The sequence below is a fragment of the Zeugodacus cucurbitae genome, chromosome 3 (assembly GCF_028554725.1).
Source record: "Zeugodacus cucurbitae isolate PBARC_wt_2022May chromosome 3, idZeuCucr1.2, whole genome shotgun sequence".
NCBI lineage: Eukaryota > Metazoa > Arthropoda > Insecta > Diptera > Tephritidae > Zeugodacus > Zeugodacus cucurbitae.
The window spans coordinates 42347830-42364261 of NC_071668.1; the positions used below are offsets into that span (position 1 = coordinate 42347830).

The 16432-nt window shown below is 34.4% G+C and overlaps 3 protein-coding genes across 6 annotated transcripts in view; all 3 read right to left on the reverse strand.

Annotated features, from left to right (window-relative positions):
- Positions 1 to 16432, reverse strand: part of LOC105220094 (insulin receptor substrate 1) — a 43034-nt gene that overhangs the window by 12555 nt on the left and 14047 nt on the right. For all 4 annotated transcript variants that reach the window (XM_054227972.1, XM_054227973.1, XM_054227971.1 and 1 more), the window contains 4 exons: positions 13782 to 13924; positions 4085 to 4340; positions 2105 to 2160; positions 1818 to 2034 (listed from right to left, as the gene is read on the reverse strand). In XM_054227972.1, the coding sequence (XP_054083947.1) occupies positions 1818 to 2034; positions 2105 to 2160; positions 4085 to 4340; positions 13782 to 13924 (672 nt within the window). The remainder of the gene's footprint in view (positions 1 to 1817; positions 2035 to 2104; positions 2161 to 4084; positions 4341 to 13781; positions 13925 to 16432) is intronic.
- On the reverse strand, positions 5214 to 6366 carry LOC128920524 (uncharacterized). Its single transcript, XM_054227978.1, has 2 exons — positions 5553 to 6366; positions 5214 to 5494 (listed from the first exon to the last, which is right to left on the reverse strand). The coding sequence occupies exons 1-2, from the start codon at positions 6364 to 6366 to the stop codon at positions 5214 to 5216; spliced, it is 1095 nt and encodes a 364-aa protein (XP_054083953.1).
- On the reverse strand, positions 8406 to 9558 carry LOC128920523 (uncharacterized). Its single transcript, XM_054227977.1, has 2 exons — positions 8745 to 9558; positions 8406 to 8686 (listed from the first exon to the last, which is right to left on the reverse strand). The coding sequence occupies exons 1-2, from the start codon at positions 9556 to 9558 to the stop codon at positions 8406 to 8408; spliced, it is 1095 nt and encodes a 364-aa protein (XP_054083952.1).

Genomic DNA, 16432 nt, shown 5'->3' on the forward strand with positions numbered 1-16432 from the left:
CAACTAATACCATGACAGCGGTACAACGATATGCGTTGAATATATCAGCAAGATAAAGACCCCAAACATATCTCCTTGGTATGAGATACTTAAAGAAACCTGCACCTTTAAACTGTAAGTCGAAAACACTTTTTAAGCAAGAAAAATAAATATACAGAGGAACTGAGGAACAATATACAAATATTTACACACTGGACGTTTTTTATAAATACCACAGAAACAAAATTCCGGGTTGTTGTAAACTTTTTTCCTTAAGCTGCCGAAGTTAGTTTGGAAAATATCTGATTCGGATGTGACACGAATATTTTTTGCCGATGTTTTCCTTACTACTACTGATGCAAATGAAGCTGGCCACCGCAGATTCCCGACCTGAACTTTATTGAATTGAGTTTGGGCCTTCGGCAAATTTCAGAGGGCAATTGATAATGACCGAAGACACTGAAATTACCGAAATTTTGTCTAAATTAACAGTTTAATTGACTTTGCGCACAATTAGGATAGGTTGCTATTGATGCCATATGAAAGGTAACCTTCATTAATTTACAAATCTTAAAACAGCCAGTTAGGCTAAACATTAAAATTTAGAAGTTATAATTAACTAAAAGCAGGATAATAAATTTTAGGTTTTGTGTAACTATTTTTGACGCACTAAAAAATGTGTAAATACTTTCGACTACTGCTAGTAGTCATATCATTTGCCTTGTTTTCTGTAAAATGTACCGTTACCTTTACCAAATTAACTTCGGCCGCTTAGTCACAGATCAAGGTTTACAACAACATATCACTTTTTACACTACAGTAATAACAACAACGAAGAAAGTCTATTTCTAAGAAATGTTAAAGAATTGTAAAAGTTCGTTGTATAAATAATTTTGACTACCTCTGTACGTAAATAAAAACGATATATTTAAAGCTAATAAATTGCATGGTATGCAGATTCATATAATACAGTCGACTCTCGTTAATTCAAACCTGCGATAATTCGAACCTCTCTATAATTCAAAGTTATCACGAGTTCCCTACTAAATCTTATCTTCTATACCGCCATGCGTCAGAGAATTAATGATCGTGCTTACTTCTATGTTATTAAAGGCTCCCTCTATATCGAGAAATGCAGCCATAGTATATTGTTTGTAATGTAGTGATTTTTCAATTACGTTTATCACCTCATGAAGGGCAGTTTCGGTCGATCGACCTTTTATGTATGCATGTTGGGACTTGGATAACGTTCCTTCCATGCTTGATCTTATATGTATATCCATTAGCCTTTCTAGTACCTTAAGCATGAAGGATGTGAGGCTTATGGGTCTAAAATCCTTAGCATTTTCATGTGTTCTTCTGCCTGGTTTTGATAGGAACACCACTTTAGTTCTTTTCCAACTTCTTGGGATGTAAGACAGTTGAATACTTGCCTTGTATATGTTTTCAAGCCTTTGACTTATTGGTTCTTCCAGTTTTTGCAGCATTATGGGCATAATCCCGTCTGGACCTGCCGCTTTGAATGGTGAGAAACTATTTATAGCATATTTTATTTAACCAGTATAACAAAGTTCTTTCGAAAGATTAATTAATTCACATTACGAATACATATATGTACACGAATGTGCCTCTTAATTCTTGTCATTTTTATATTAATAAATAAAAATTAACCAACACATAGTAATTCGAAGTTTTATTTATTTTCTCTCAGAATTTTCGAACCATTTGATATTTCAGACGCTCGATAATTCGTAATATTTCAAGAGTCCCTCGAGTTTCGAATTAACGAGAGTCGACTGTACATCCAAATTAAGCTTTGAAAAAAAAAATGTACTTACTTTTCAAAATCGCTGAGCTTTCCAGATGAAATAATAATTCCATGCATTTTGGGAGCCAAATCAGCTGTTATGATGGAATTTTGAGAATTGTTACAAGACGAAAATCCATCCCCTAAATCAAATTGCCTATCCTGTTGAGCCTTATTGTTTCCGACTGAATCCAATTGTTTTACCACTGGAGCCATGGAGATATACAAATCTTTTTGAAAGTTAATGCCTGTGTGAATTTAGAAAGAATTAGTATTTCAACATATCTTCAAACAAAAAATATAATATGCGTCACTCACTGTCAGAATTTACCAAGTCTTCTGAATTTTCTTCTGGGATGGCTCTCTCTGCAGACCTACAATAACAATATATAAATTAAATTCACACCTTTGTAAGGACATGTATGTAAACAATTTTTTTATTTACATAAAGAAAAAACCTAAAAATAAATATATTGTTAAAATTTTTTAAACTTAAAACTTTGTCGACATCAGAAAATAGTATTTAATACTAACAATTTAATATTTAACAAGGAGATTGATAAATGAGTGAATGTAATATTTCTGTTTATTTAAAAAATAACTAATTATAAATAATTAATAGACTTATATATTTTTACTGTTACGCTATTAATTTCCAATGATGGGGTGACCAGATTTGCAATGTTGAAAACTAAAACCAATGTAGTCAATAACCATACAGTATCTATCCGAAAAAAAATTTATCAAAAGTTGTAACTGACAATTTCAAAAACTAATAAAACAATCAGTTAAATAAACAATCAAGTTCGGGTGTAATCGAATATTTTATACTTCCGTAATTTATTTATTCAATATTTAAAAAAAATAACACAATTTGTTCCCTATATTCAGGTATATGGAGATTTTGCCATTTTTTTACACAGAGGAACACTATTATAAGGCACACATGCCCCTTTAATTTCTGTAGAATATCACTGAGGACTTCATGGTCGATATTTTAGGCCATGAAAAGTTATAGTCCGATTTCGATGATTTTAAGACGGGTCACACTAAAAATGCAGTAATTTCAAGGCAACAGATATCGAACATCGGTAATTTTTGCTAATTTTTTATCCTAGTTACCAGTAAATATCTTAGATATTATTCGGAGAATAAAAAGAGACGTGTCCTTACAATATACCTCATATACGGATTTTCAAATTTCCGGTGGACTTTACACCGTATATATCAGTTAATATGCAAAAAACTAATGTAAAGCTAACAGCATATATATGTATGTACATACTTTAATAGCAAATCTAATGTATATTGATCATTATTTTATTTTATTTAAGATAACACAAGTTCGTAGAATAAGCGTTGCCCGTAGAGGACCTCTTGAAAGAGGTGAATAGGAGTATTGGCCCATTAGCTGGCATTTTGTATCAAAATGTCAATATAAAAAAAAAAAAATTATAAAACCTGGGAGAAATTCCATTCTTTTTTCGTTACTCTCAGATTAAATTGTGGGTTTGCTTTAGTATACTATCCCACAATTTCAGGGTTGCCCGAAACTTATAGTTTTCGAGATATTATATAAAAAGTCGATTTTTCAGGAGAGCTGTTTAAAGTTTTCAATTGTCTCTTATTTAGCAAATATAGAAAAATGCCATAAGTGTATTGTAAAAATTAGTGGCATGTAATATAATTAATAAAATTATGAGCATAAGTGGACTTAAAAAAGTGTACTGAAGCTTTGCCGATGGGCATAAACGTGACACCTTTTGAATTATGTCGTTCTTTGTGAAAAATGTAAATACATTTCGCAGACATAAGTTAAATGTGTCATTATTGCTGAAAAAAGCAACATGAAAAATTAAATTCCCTTTTCAAAAATATCGTTCCAACACAAAATATGTCGTTCTTTCTGGAAAAACATGCCTCTGGCACCACTGAAATGTGCCGTTGTTTTGGCTAAAAAATAATTTAATAATGGCACATTCTTATTTCACGCTTTATTTTTCTACGCATCAGAATGAAATTTTTATACAATATGGACCATGAAATTGCGCTCTTTTCTGCATACTCATATTCATGTAAATGAGCAATATGTACAAATTTTGAAAACGAATCGAAATGAAATTCTTAATCTGGAGAATCGCCTCTATCCAACCATACCCATTTTAACCCTGAAATCGTGGGATGGTACACTAAAGTTTCCCCTAAATTGTTAAAGTTAGGCCTGTTTTCAAGGCTCTAGTCTAGTGTAACACCTTAACAATCCCATATATTGTCCGTACTTATTATTTTAATACTTACTTGAATCGAAATGGCAAATAATTTCCAGTTTCTTCTTGATCATCGGATTTCACCGTTTCTTTTCTTTCAGTGCTACCAAATGAAGTAGGTATTGGTGGACTGGTACTGTGCCGGGAAAGTGCTAAAGGACGGTGCGTCACAGCACAAGGAACATTTTGAATATGTGATGATTTAAAACTTTGATTTACATTATCATTTGACTCTCTAGTTCTTGTAGGAAAACTGTCACATCTACCTCGTCCAAGGTTGTTGTTTGCTGAAAATATTTAAAAATTTAAATCAGTCGTCGGCACGACAGGAATTGTAACTATGTAGGTGACCATGAAAGTAAAGATACCCGGCAAAAACGCGTAAACTTTCATTCTTAGAATTATTTTTTATATTATACTCATAACGACTTAAAAAAAAACGAGAACTTTATGCTTGCCGGATTTATTGGCGTAAAATCTTGCTAGGGGAGCAAAATATGAATATTGGCTAAAAAATACATGGGAATTAAATCTCTGGAGCTAGGAATAATATAATAAATCGTTAGGAACACAAAGTTAAAAAAAAATTATGTGGACGGAAACGGAAAACACTTATTCGGGATGATCGAAAAATTGCAGTGAAAGCCAAAAAATATCCATTAAATTCGGTTAGTGAAATAACTGAAACATCTTATCAGGTACCATGCAAAGAAGATTGGTTGAGACGGGAATGAAAAGTTGTTTTGCCATAAAGGACCTTTTACTAGGCAAAACTTATATTAAGGGGTTAGGTGGGTTTCAGAGGCTAAAAACAAGGGTATTTTTAAATTGTTTTTTTTTTTTTAACATCAATCATATTTTTCATTTAAAAATTTCAGCGTATTAAAAATACATGTTTAAACAGCATTTTGTGAAATTTTTATTTAAAAATTCCGAAAACTCAGCCATGTAGTGTCCAAAAAAAGGTCTTGCGGTGGACATTAGTCTATTTTTGTAACACCTACTTTACATGCCATGAGGAGTAGTAAAAAAATGATAACTGCGTTTTTAGTTTTTCGATTTATTTCAAAAACTTCACGCAAAATTTAAATTGGATAAATTCATATGTTATATGCGAAGAAGAAGAAGACAAATTTTGATTTAGAAGCAATAAGACTAATTTAAGTACAAGACAAATACAATTCGGTAAATATGTCATAACTGATGTTTGGCGATGTCGACTTTCCACCTAGTACTTCATTCATCACATGCTTCAAAATTAAATCTAATACATGATGTTGGCATCCAATATACTGCGGTGTGGACAAATGTTTTTCCTGAAAACAATTCTGCAGTAAACGAACAACTCCACTTTTAACCCCTGTATTAACGTTTGTTGTGTCACTAACAATCATTTTAATGGAATTCCAAAGGTTAAATTTATCCAATACATTCCTTATTCCTTAAAAAAGTTATAGAAAGTTAATTATTGCTCTAAAAATATATTATTAAATAGAAACCTTCAAAAATTGACAAACTTTTCCCGTTTTCAAGAACCATTGCCGCTACTCTTACTTCCTTAGTTTCATTTGTTAACACCACGACCTGCACTTCTTTCTTCCCAAATTTCTTGCCGTCGAAATGAATGCACCAAATGTCATCTCTTAAGGAATTCTTATAATTTTTTTCCAAGTTCAGCGCTGCTTTAATCATCGCTTTGTGAATACCTGCTTGTGTTGGTGTTGCTATATTTATTCCTTCTTTGGACAATTCATTGCATATTTTAGCGGCATTTTTGGTGCTTACATGGGCTGTTGTTACCATTGTCACTGCTGCTTTTGTTGAACACTTCGCATTTCTTTTTCTTTGAAGAGGAGCTTTATATTCACCAACAGGTGGAGAATGTGATTGCTTGACAGATTCAGCTGATGATGTTGAAGTGTTGAGCGCCACTTTATTTAAACACGAGGTGCTTTGAACATTTTTTCTTAAAAGGGCAGCTTTGGAGGGATGCACACAAACTGCTGTAGCTGTTGTGTACCCAACTTCTCCATTTGCAGATGTTTGGAGTTCATACAACTTTTTGTCCTCAGTTCCTAGCCAGACACCTTTTAAATCAGTTATATCACATAACTTGTTGAACGCCATTGTAACATTTCTGCCATCCGGGAATTTTAAAAATGTTGAATAATCATTTAAAACTTCTGTTATCTTCCGTTGTGCAGCTATACGTGTTATGCTCGGAAAGTTTAGTTTCGACCACAAGGCAATCATTTCGTTTGAAATAATCTGGCATCTTTTCTTTTTCAATTTCTCCGTTTTTAATACATTCATTATACCTTCCTATAATCACGGTCTGTTTTGGAATCTTACACAATTCACTCAAGGGGTTTTCAATGTTATTGATTTCTCTTCTCTTATTCTTAGATTTTTCAAATGTTATTAAATTGTTTTCCCATTGTTTTCAATTTTTTAAAACTTCAGCACCACTTTTTTTAAAAGACATTGTTAATTAAAAAAACACTTTCACTCCAGCCGCCACGCACTGAATGAGAGACCGACAGCTAAATAAAGGCAACTGGCGTGACGCTTATACGAAGTTTCAATCATTCATAAAGCATTTACTCAAATTTACCGTTATCTATTTTTGTCATATGCAAAAATACGACGAATAACGAAAGAGCAAAACAAAACAGACACAAAGAAAAGAACATAATCTCATATGGTGTTTTTTCTTGCCATATGTATGAAATTTTCATACGAATTTTCAATTTAAATTCTGCGTGAAGTTTTTGAAATAAATCGAAAAACTAAAAACGCAGTTATCATTTTTTTACTATTCCTCATCGTGTTATGCCATGTAAATTTTTTTTTTTTTTCAAAAAAATTCAAAAAGTTATAAAGTGGACATCATAACTCATGATTGGTTCATCTAAAATCAATAAATCAAAAATATGTCGATTGTAAATGGATAACCTAGTTAAGAGACGAAGAAAATAATGAAACTTGCTTTTTTGACAGAATTTAATCCAAAAAACTCACTTTTTTGGTCCAGTTTTGGCTCGAAAAAAATAGTTATAATAACAATATAAAAAATCCTTCGTTCATTAACTAGATAATATTATTTCAAAGATGTGTGCACAATTTTATCAAAATCGCTTCATAACTTTTAGAGATATCGTGTCCACCGACCAGAAAAATTTAGTTTTGAGATAAATGCGTTTAAAGTTTTACATTTGTACGTGGCCTGAAGGACGGAAGATCCAAAAGGGTCTTAGAATATTACTCAGAATGATTTGATATTTTTGGATACTATTTTAAACATATTACACTAATTAATAAGACAATAAAATTTAATATGCCGAATGTTCTTGGAATGACATTATTTAGTCAGATTTGAGTTAAATAATTCAAAAAAAGCGTAAACGTGTGTGCTGTGAGTTCTCTAAGGGACTGCAGCCAAAAAATATTTCACACACAGACAAACCTGGAGATGGGCCTCTCACACCCAGGGATTTCTTTTCATCTTGTCAGGAGTTGATAAATATTGGTTAAAACTGACTGCAATTTACATCAAATATGCCACTTCTTTGCCCTATGTACTGAAATTTACTTACATAACTTTACTTATGGATTAGTTATAACAGTTTTTAGGTTTCCGGTTGTCATTTTATCGGCGTGGTAGTTGTCCGATTTCGCCCATCTATAAAATACATTGGTATTCTTCTTATCCAAAAGATGCTTTCTATGAGCGCCTAGAACGCACCTATGAGCGCTGCCCCCGCCACGATGTCAAAATCTTGCTTGGCGATTTTAACGCCAGGGTGGGTAAAGAAGGTGTCTTTGGCACAACAGTCGGAAAGTTCAGCCTCCATGACGAAATTCGGTTAGTGAAATAACTGAAACATCTTATCAGGTACCATGCAAAGAAGATTGGTTGAGACGGGAATGAAAAGTTGTTTTGCCATAAAGGACCTTTTACTAAGCAAAACTTATATTAAGGGGTTAGGTGGGTTTCAGAGGCTAAAAACAAGGGTATTTTTAAACTGTTTTTTTTTTAACATCAATTATATTTTTCATTTAAAAATTTCAGCGTATTAAAAATACATGTTTAAACAGTATTTTGTGAAATTTTTATTTAAAAATTCCGAAAACTCAGCCATGTAGTGTCCAAAAAAAGGTCTTGCGGTGGACATTAGTCTATTTTTGTAACACCTACTTTACATGCCATGAGGAGTAGTAAAAAAATGATAACTGCGTTTTTAGTTTTTCGATTTATTTCAAAAACTTCACGCAAAATTTAAATTGGATAAATTCATATGTTATATGCGAAGAAGAAGAAGAAATTTTGATTTAGAAGCAATAAGACTAATTTAAGTACAAGACAAATACAATTCGGTAAATATGTCATAACTGATGTTTGGCGATGTCGACTTTCCACCTAGTACTTCATTCATCACATGCTTCAAAATTAAATCTAATACATGATGTTGGCATCCAATATACTGCGGTGTGGACAAATGTTTTTCCTGAAAACAATTCTGCAGTAAACGAACAACTCCACTTTTAACCCCTGTATTAACGTTTGTTGTGTCACTAACAATCATTTTAATGGAATTCCAAAGGTTAAATTTATCCAATACATTCCTTATTCCTTAAAAAAGTTATAGAAAGTTAATTATTGCTCTAAAAATATATTATTAAATAGAAACCTTCAAAAATTGACAAACTTTTCCCGTTTTCAAGAACCATTGCCGCTACTCTTACTTCCTTAGTTTCATTTGTTAACACCACGACCTGCACTTCTTTCTTCCCAAATTTCTTGCCGTCGAAATGAATGCACCAAATGTCATCTCTTAAGGAATTCTTATAATTTTTTTCCAAGTTCAGCGCTGCTTTAATCATCGCTTTGTGAATACCTGCTTGTGTTGGTGTTGCTATATTTATTCCTTCTTTGGACAATTCATTGCATATTTTAGCGGCATTTTTGGTGCTTACATGGGCTGTTGTTACCATTGTCACTGCTGCTTTTGTTGAACACTTCGCATTTCTTTTTCTTTGAAGAGGAGCTTTATATTCACCAACAGGTGGAGAATGTGATTGCTTGACAGATTCAGCTGATGATGTTGAAGTGTTGAGCGCCACTTTATTTAAACACGAGGTGCTTTGAACATTTTTTCTTAAAAGGGCAGCTTTGGAGGGATGCACACAAACTGCTGTAGCTGTTGTGTACCCAACTTCTCCATTTGCAGATGTTTGGAGTTCATACAACATTTTGTCCTCAGTTCCTAGCCAGACACCTTTTAAATCAGTTATATCACATAACTTGTTGAACGCCATTGTAACATTTCTGCCATCCGGGAATTTTAAAAATGTTGAATAATCATTTAAAACTTCTGTTATCTTCCGTTGTGCAGCTATACGTGTTATGCTCGGAAAGTTTAGTTTCGACCACAAGGCAATCATTTCGTTTGAAATAATCTGGCATCTTTTCTTTTTCAATTTCTCCGTTTTTAATTCATTCATTATACCTTCCTATAATCACGGTCTGTTTTGGAATCTTACACAATTCACTCAAGGGGTTTTCAATGTTATTGATTTCTCTTCTCTTATTCTTAGATTTTTCAAATGTTATTAAATTGTTTTCCCATTGTTTTCAATTTTTTAAAACTTCAGCACCACTTTTTTTAAAAGACATTGTTAATTAAAAAAACACTTTCACTCCAGCCGCCACGCACTGAATGAGAGACCGACAGCTAAATAAAGGCAACTGGCGTGACGCTTATACGAAGTTTCAATCATTCATAAAGCATTTACTCAAATTTACCGTTATCTATTTTTGTCATATGCAAAAATACGACGAATAACGAAAGAAGAGCAAAACAAAACAGACACAAAGAAAAGAACATAATCTCATATGGTGTTTTTTCTTGCCATATGTATGAAATTTTCATACGAATTTTCAATTTAAATTCTGCGTGAAGTTTTTGAAATAAATCGAAAAACTAAAAACGCAGTTATCATTTTTTTACTATTCCTCATCGTGTTATGCCATGTAAATTTTTTTTTTTTTTCAAAAAAATTCAAAAAGTTATAAAGTGGACATCATAACTCATGATTGGTTCATCTAAAATCAATAAATCAAAAATATGTCGATTGTAAATGGATAACCTAGTTAAGAGACGAAGAAAATAATGAAACTTGCTTTTTTGACAGAATTTAATCCAAAAAACTCACTTTTTTGGTCCAGTTTTGGCTCGAAAAAAATAGTTATAATAACAATATAAAAAATCCTTCGTTCATTAACTAGATAATATTATTTCAAAGATGTGTGCACAATTTTATCAAAATCGCTTCATAACTTTTAGAGATATCGTGTCCACCGACCAGAAAAATTTAGTTTTGAGATAAATGCGTTTAAAGTTTTACATTTGTACGTGGCCTGAAGGACGGAAGATCCAAAAGGGTCTTAGAATATTACTCAGAATGATTTGATATTTTTGGATACTATTTTAAACATATTACACTAATTAATAAGACAATAAAATTTAATATGCCGAATGTTCTTGGAATGACATTATTTAGTCAGATTTGAGTTAAATAATTCAAAAAAAGCGTAAACGTGTGTGCTGTGAGTTCTCTAAGGGACTGCAGCCAAAAAATATTTCACACACAGACAAACCTGGAGATGGGCCTCTCACACCCAGGGATTTCTTTTCATCTTGTCAGGAGTTGATAAATATTGGTTAAAACTGACTGCAATTTACATCAAATATGCCACTTCTTTGCCCTATGTACTGAAATTTACTTACATAACTTTACTTATGGATTGGTTATAACAGTTTTTAGGTTTCCGGTTGTCATTTTATCGGCGTGGTAGTTGTCCGATTTCGCCCATCTATAAAATACATTGGTATTCTTCTTATCCAAAAGATGCTTTCTATGAGCGCCTAGAACGCACCTATGAGCGCTGCCCCCGCCACGATGTCAAAATCTTGCTTGGCGATTTTAACGCCAGGGTGGGTAAAGAAGGTGTCTTTGGCACAACAGTCGAAAAATTCAGCCTCCATGACGAAACATCGCCAAACGGCCTGAGGCTGATCGACTTCGCTGGGGCCCGAAATATGGTTGTCTGTAGTACCAGATTCCTGAATAAAAAAATTCATCAAGCAACGTGGCTGTCCCCTGATCGAAACACGCGCAATCAAATCGATCACGTTGTGATAGACGGAAGACATGTCTCCAGTGTTTTAGACGTGCGTACGCTCCGAGGACCAAACATTGACTCGGACCATTATCAAGTAGCAGCAAAGATACGCACTCGCCTCTGTGCAGCAAAGAACGCCCGTCAACAAACACAAGGAAGGTTCGACGTCGAAAAGCTGCAATCACAACCGACAGCCGAACGATTTTCTACTCGACTTGCACTCCTGCTCTCTGAGAGCACTCATCAGCATCTCGATATAAGGGAGCTGTGGAACGGCATCTCAAGCTCATTGCATACCGCTGCAGCCGAAACAATTGGTCTCCGGCAACGCCAAAAAACCAGTTGGTACGATGAGAATTGTCGTTCCGCAGTGGAGAGAAAACAGACTGCCTACCTCGCAACGTTGCGATCGACCACAACACGTTCGGGGTGGGATAGATATCGAGAACTGAAGAGGGAAGCGAGACGCATTTGCAGACGTAAAAAGAAAGAGGCCGAAATGCGTGAGTATGAAAAGCTTGAAAAGCTGGCCGACATGGGTAATGCTCGAAAATTTTATGAAAAGATGAGGCGAATAACAGAAGGTTTCAAGACCGGAGCATTATCACGTAGGGACCGAGAAGGTAATCTGGTAACGGATGTCCAGAGCACACTGGGATTATGGAGGGAACACTTCTCCGACCTGCTCAATGGCAGTGAAAGTACAACACCAGGAGATGGCGAACCCGATTCCCCAATCGATGACGATGGAATAGATGTTCCATTACCCGACCATGAAGAAATTCGAATAGCAATTACCCGCTTGAAGAACAACAAAGCGGCGGGGGCCGATGGATTACCGGCCGAGCTATTCAAATACGGCGGCGAAGAACTGATAAGGTGCATGCATCAGCTTCTTTGTAGAATATGGTCGGAAGAAAGCATGCCTGACGATTGGAATCTTAGTGTGCTCTGCCCAATCCATAAGAAGGGAGACCCCACAATCTGCGCCAACTACCGTGGTATAAGTCTCCTCAATATCGCATATAAGGTTTTGTCGAGCGTATTGTGTGAAAGACTAAAGCCCACCGTCAACGAACTGATTGGACCTTATCAGTGTGGCTTTAGACCTGGAAAATCCACAATGGACCAGATATTCACCATGCGCCAAATCTTGGAAAAGACCCGAGAGAGAAGAATCGATACTCACCATCTTTTTATCGATTTTAAAGATGCCTTCGATAGCACGAAAAGGAGCTGCCTTTATGCCGCGATGTCTGAATTTGGTATCCCTGCAAAACTAATACGGCTATGTAAGCTGACGTTGAGCAACACCAAAAGCTCCGTCAGGATCGGGAAGGACCTCTCCGAGCCGTTCGATACCAAACGAGGCTTCAGACAGGGTGACTCACTATCGTGCGACATCTTCAATCTATTGCTGGAAAAAATAATACGAGCTGCAGAACTAAATAGAGAGGGTACAATCTTCTACAAGAGTGTACAGCTCCTGGCGTATGCCGATGATATTGATATCATCGGAAGCAACAACCGCGCCGTTTGTTCTGCGTTTTCCAGACTAGATAAAGAAGCGAAGCGTATGGGTCTGGTGGTGAATGAGGACAAGACGAAATATCTCCTGTCATCAAACAAACAGTCAGCGCACTCGCGTCTTGGCTCCCACGTCACCATTGACAGTCATAACTTTGAAGTTGTAGATAATTTCGTTTATCTGGGAACCAGCATTAACAACACCAACAATGTCAGCCTTGAAATCCAATGCAGAATCACTCTTGCCAACAGGTGCTACTTTGGACTGAGTAGGCAATTGAAAAGTAAAGTCCTCTCTCGACGAACCAAAATCAAACTCTATAAGTCGCTCATTATTCCCGTCCTGATGTATGGCTCTGAAGCGTGGACGATGACAACATCCGATGAGACGACTCTTGGGGTTTTCGAGAGAAAGGTTTTGCGCAAGATTTATGGTCCTCTAAACATTGGCAACGGCGAATACCGCAGACGATGGAACGATGAGCTGTACGATTTATACGACGACATTGACATAGTTCAGCGAATAAAAAGACAGCGGCTACGCTGGCTAGGTCATGTTGTACGGATGGAAGAAAACACTCCAGCTCTGAAAGTATTCGATGCAGTACCCGCTGGAGGAAGCCGCGGAAGAGGACGACCTCCACTCCGGTGGAAAGACCAAGTGCAAAGTGACCTGGCTTCACTTGGTGTTTCCAGTTGGCGCCAAAAAGCAAAAAGGAGGAATGAGTGGCGCGCTTTGGTGGATTCGGCTATAATCGCTTAAAGCGGTTCCTACGCCAAATATATATATATATATTCTTCTTATGGAGCTCAAGTTATAGCTTACAGACGGACAGACATCCGGATTTCAAACCTAGTCACCCTGATCACATTGGCATATACAACTCTATATCTAACTTTGCAATATGTTGCGAGACTATAGACTTATTAACTCTATTAATAAAATATTACTCGTATTATATTGTTTACATTAAGAGTTTATCGAATTTGATAACATGTTATGTACATAATTTACCTGTTTGATTCATATTACAAATTTTATTTTCCGCGCGAAGGCTCGTTGTGTCCATGAAACTTATCGGCTTAGATGTTTCTGTAACGGAAGATGATCTCTTTCTAATGTTATCTCCAATAACATCTGTTTTAGCAGACATTGCACTAAAAATAAATAAATTAATAAATAAATATTTCAAAATTAATTTCAAAAACTATAATATTATTTCATATACAGTGGAACTTCTCTAACTCGAATCACCATAATCCACAAAAAAACTTCGAGTTAGAGAGACTTCGAGTTGTAGAATTTTCATTAAAACATAAAATTTTTCAAAAAGCTGTAAAATATAGATTTATACCCAGTTTTATTTATTTACTTTGTATAAAGTTTTATGTTCATATGTTAAAACATGTATTCTGTAATTTTGTTAGTTGCAGTTTGCTTTTGTTTGGCTCTTCCCGCCTGTGTCCCATGCCTTTGTTACATGATTTATGCAATCCATAAGTGTAATATGATATTTTTTGGTCGCCTCCATACGATATAGAGGGACTCTATTAAAATTCTGCCTCGACAGTAAAATTTGAAATTTTGTTATACCCTGATCAAAAAGTTCGAAAGTTTGTATGAAAGTTGCCTTCTATTACCACTTCAAGAGTTCAAGTTATGGAGAACTTCGAGTTATAGAAATTCGAGTTAGTGAAGGAAATTTGTATGAAATTTGGCTTCTAAACGCTATTGCCAATTCAAGTGTTGGAGTTATGGAGATATTCGAGTTATGGAAGTTCCACTGTATTTTATTCTTATCGCACAAACTTTTAGAGTTTTGCATTTCAGAATTGTTTATAAAAGTTATTTTAGAAAATATTAAAGGGGGCATTAACAATAAAGAATATCACCAAAAACGATAAATTTAATGATGATACAGTTTTATGTAAATCACTTCGCCACTATTTTGAAAGTGTCTATCAAATAATAAAAAAACATACATATCTCCCATGATTCAATTATAAAAGGTTTGATAAGTAAACAGCTTTCTCACTCTTTTTTGACAATCCTTCTGCGTTAGCAAAACAATAATGTTTTTTTCGAAATTTATCCAGAAAATTGTTCAAAAAGTTGTAAATAGTAGCAGATATTTACCAACGCAAGAGGTAGACAATATTGTTTCATTTTTATATGTTTTTCTCCAGTTTTTTTTTTATTGACATTCGAATTTTATATTACAGAAATTCAAATAGATTTTTCGATTCAAATATATTTTTAATATAAAAGCCATCATAACCATTTCGTTTACATACATATTCGGTTATATATATCGAGACGATAATTTATTCGCGTTTTTTATTGAATCTGGGTATTGTGCGATTGAAGAGAAACCAAAACAGTCGATTTTCAAAAAGGCGCAGTTGCAAAGATTGCAGTTTGGCTTCTGTATTGGAGACCGAAATTTCGTCTCAAAAGAGAATTCAAAACAGAAAGTATCAAGTAAATATATGAAGTAGTAAGAAGATTAATTTGACTAGCACGGTTGGAAGGACTAATTAGTTAAATAAAGTCCAGTTATCTTCAATTTTTTTACGTAACTACTGTTAAAATCTAATTTTAAATAAAAAGTATCCATTGTTTATGAAAGAATATATTTCGAACTCTTGTTTTTTCATTGTTTTTTGTAATTCTCCCAATAAAAGGTTATATAATCAATCACCCTTAAACTATTTTACTGATCAAAAAAATCACCTGGGTTTGACATTATTACCAGTGGAATATTAGAAATATATTAAAAATTATAAGTACAATTACTGCTATAATGAATGCTACTTTTCATCTACAATACGTTTCTATTTACTGGAAAACTGCAGAGGTGATTATGTTCAATAAACCTGGAAAGCCAGCACATTATGTAACTTCGTATCGGTCCATATCTCTCCTGCAAATATTTTCAAAGCTTATGGAAAAATAGCTTGCTATTCATCTTAAAAATATAATAGAAGCGAGAAAGCTAATACCGGTGCATCAATTCGGATTTCGAAAAAATCACTCCACTATTGACCAAGTGCATAGAATAACTCGAGTTATTGAAAATATTTTTGAAGAAAGAAAAGTGTGTTCGGACCATGGCGGACTCCTATACACAATTAAGGTGCTTTTCCAACAGAATATTACAATATTTTAAAATTATACTTTTCGGACCTCTTTTTTCTAATTAAACATGGAGATACATTCAATCAAATAACTAACCGGGAATTCTCATTTTAAATTTTCCCGCTGCGAACTATTCAAAAATTGTTTTCCCAGGTTGGCACAACTGTCAGCCACTATTATGTCAATTTGTATTGCTATGTGTCATTTAGTTTGTTTACGGCGTCATTATGAACAAGTCAAACTTTTGTAAAATTTCACACAAACTAATTATAATTTGTTAATTACTAAGTAATTTGAGAATTTCCGGTTATTTGACGGAATGTATGTACTCTGACTTAAAGGAAATACTCCTCTACTTCTCTTCTTAATTTTTACGTGTGATCTATCTAACGATGACAATTGTACTACAGCAGCATTTGTCGATGACACAGCTGTTTCGTCTGTCGGTAAAACACAGACTGCATCAATTTTCAAAAAAAAACTTAAACAAAATATATGAATGGGCATCAAAATGGCAAATAAAATTA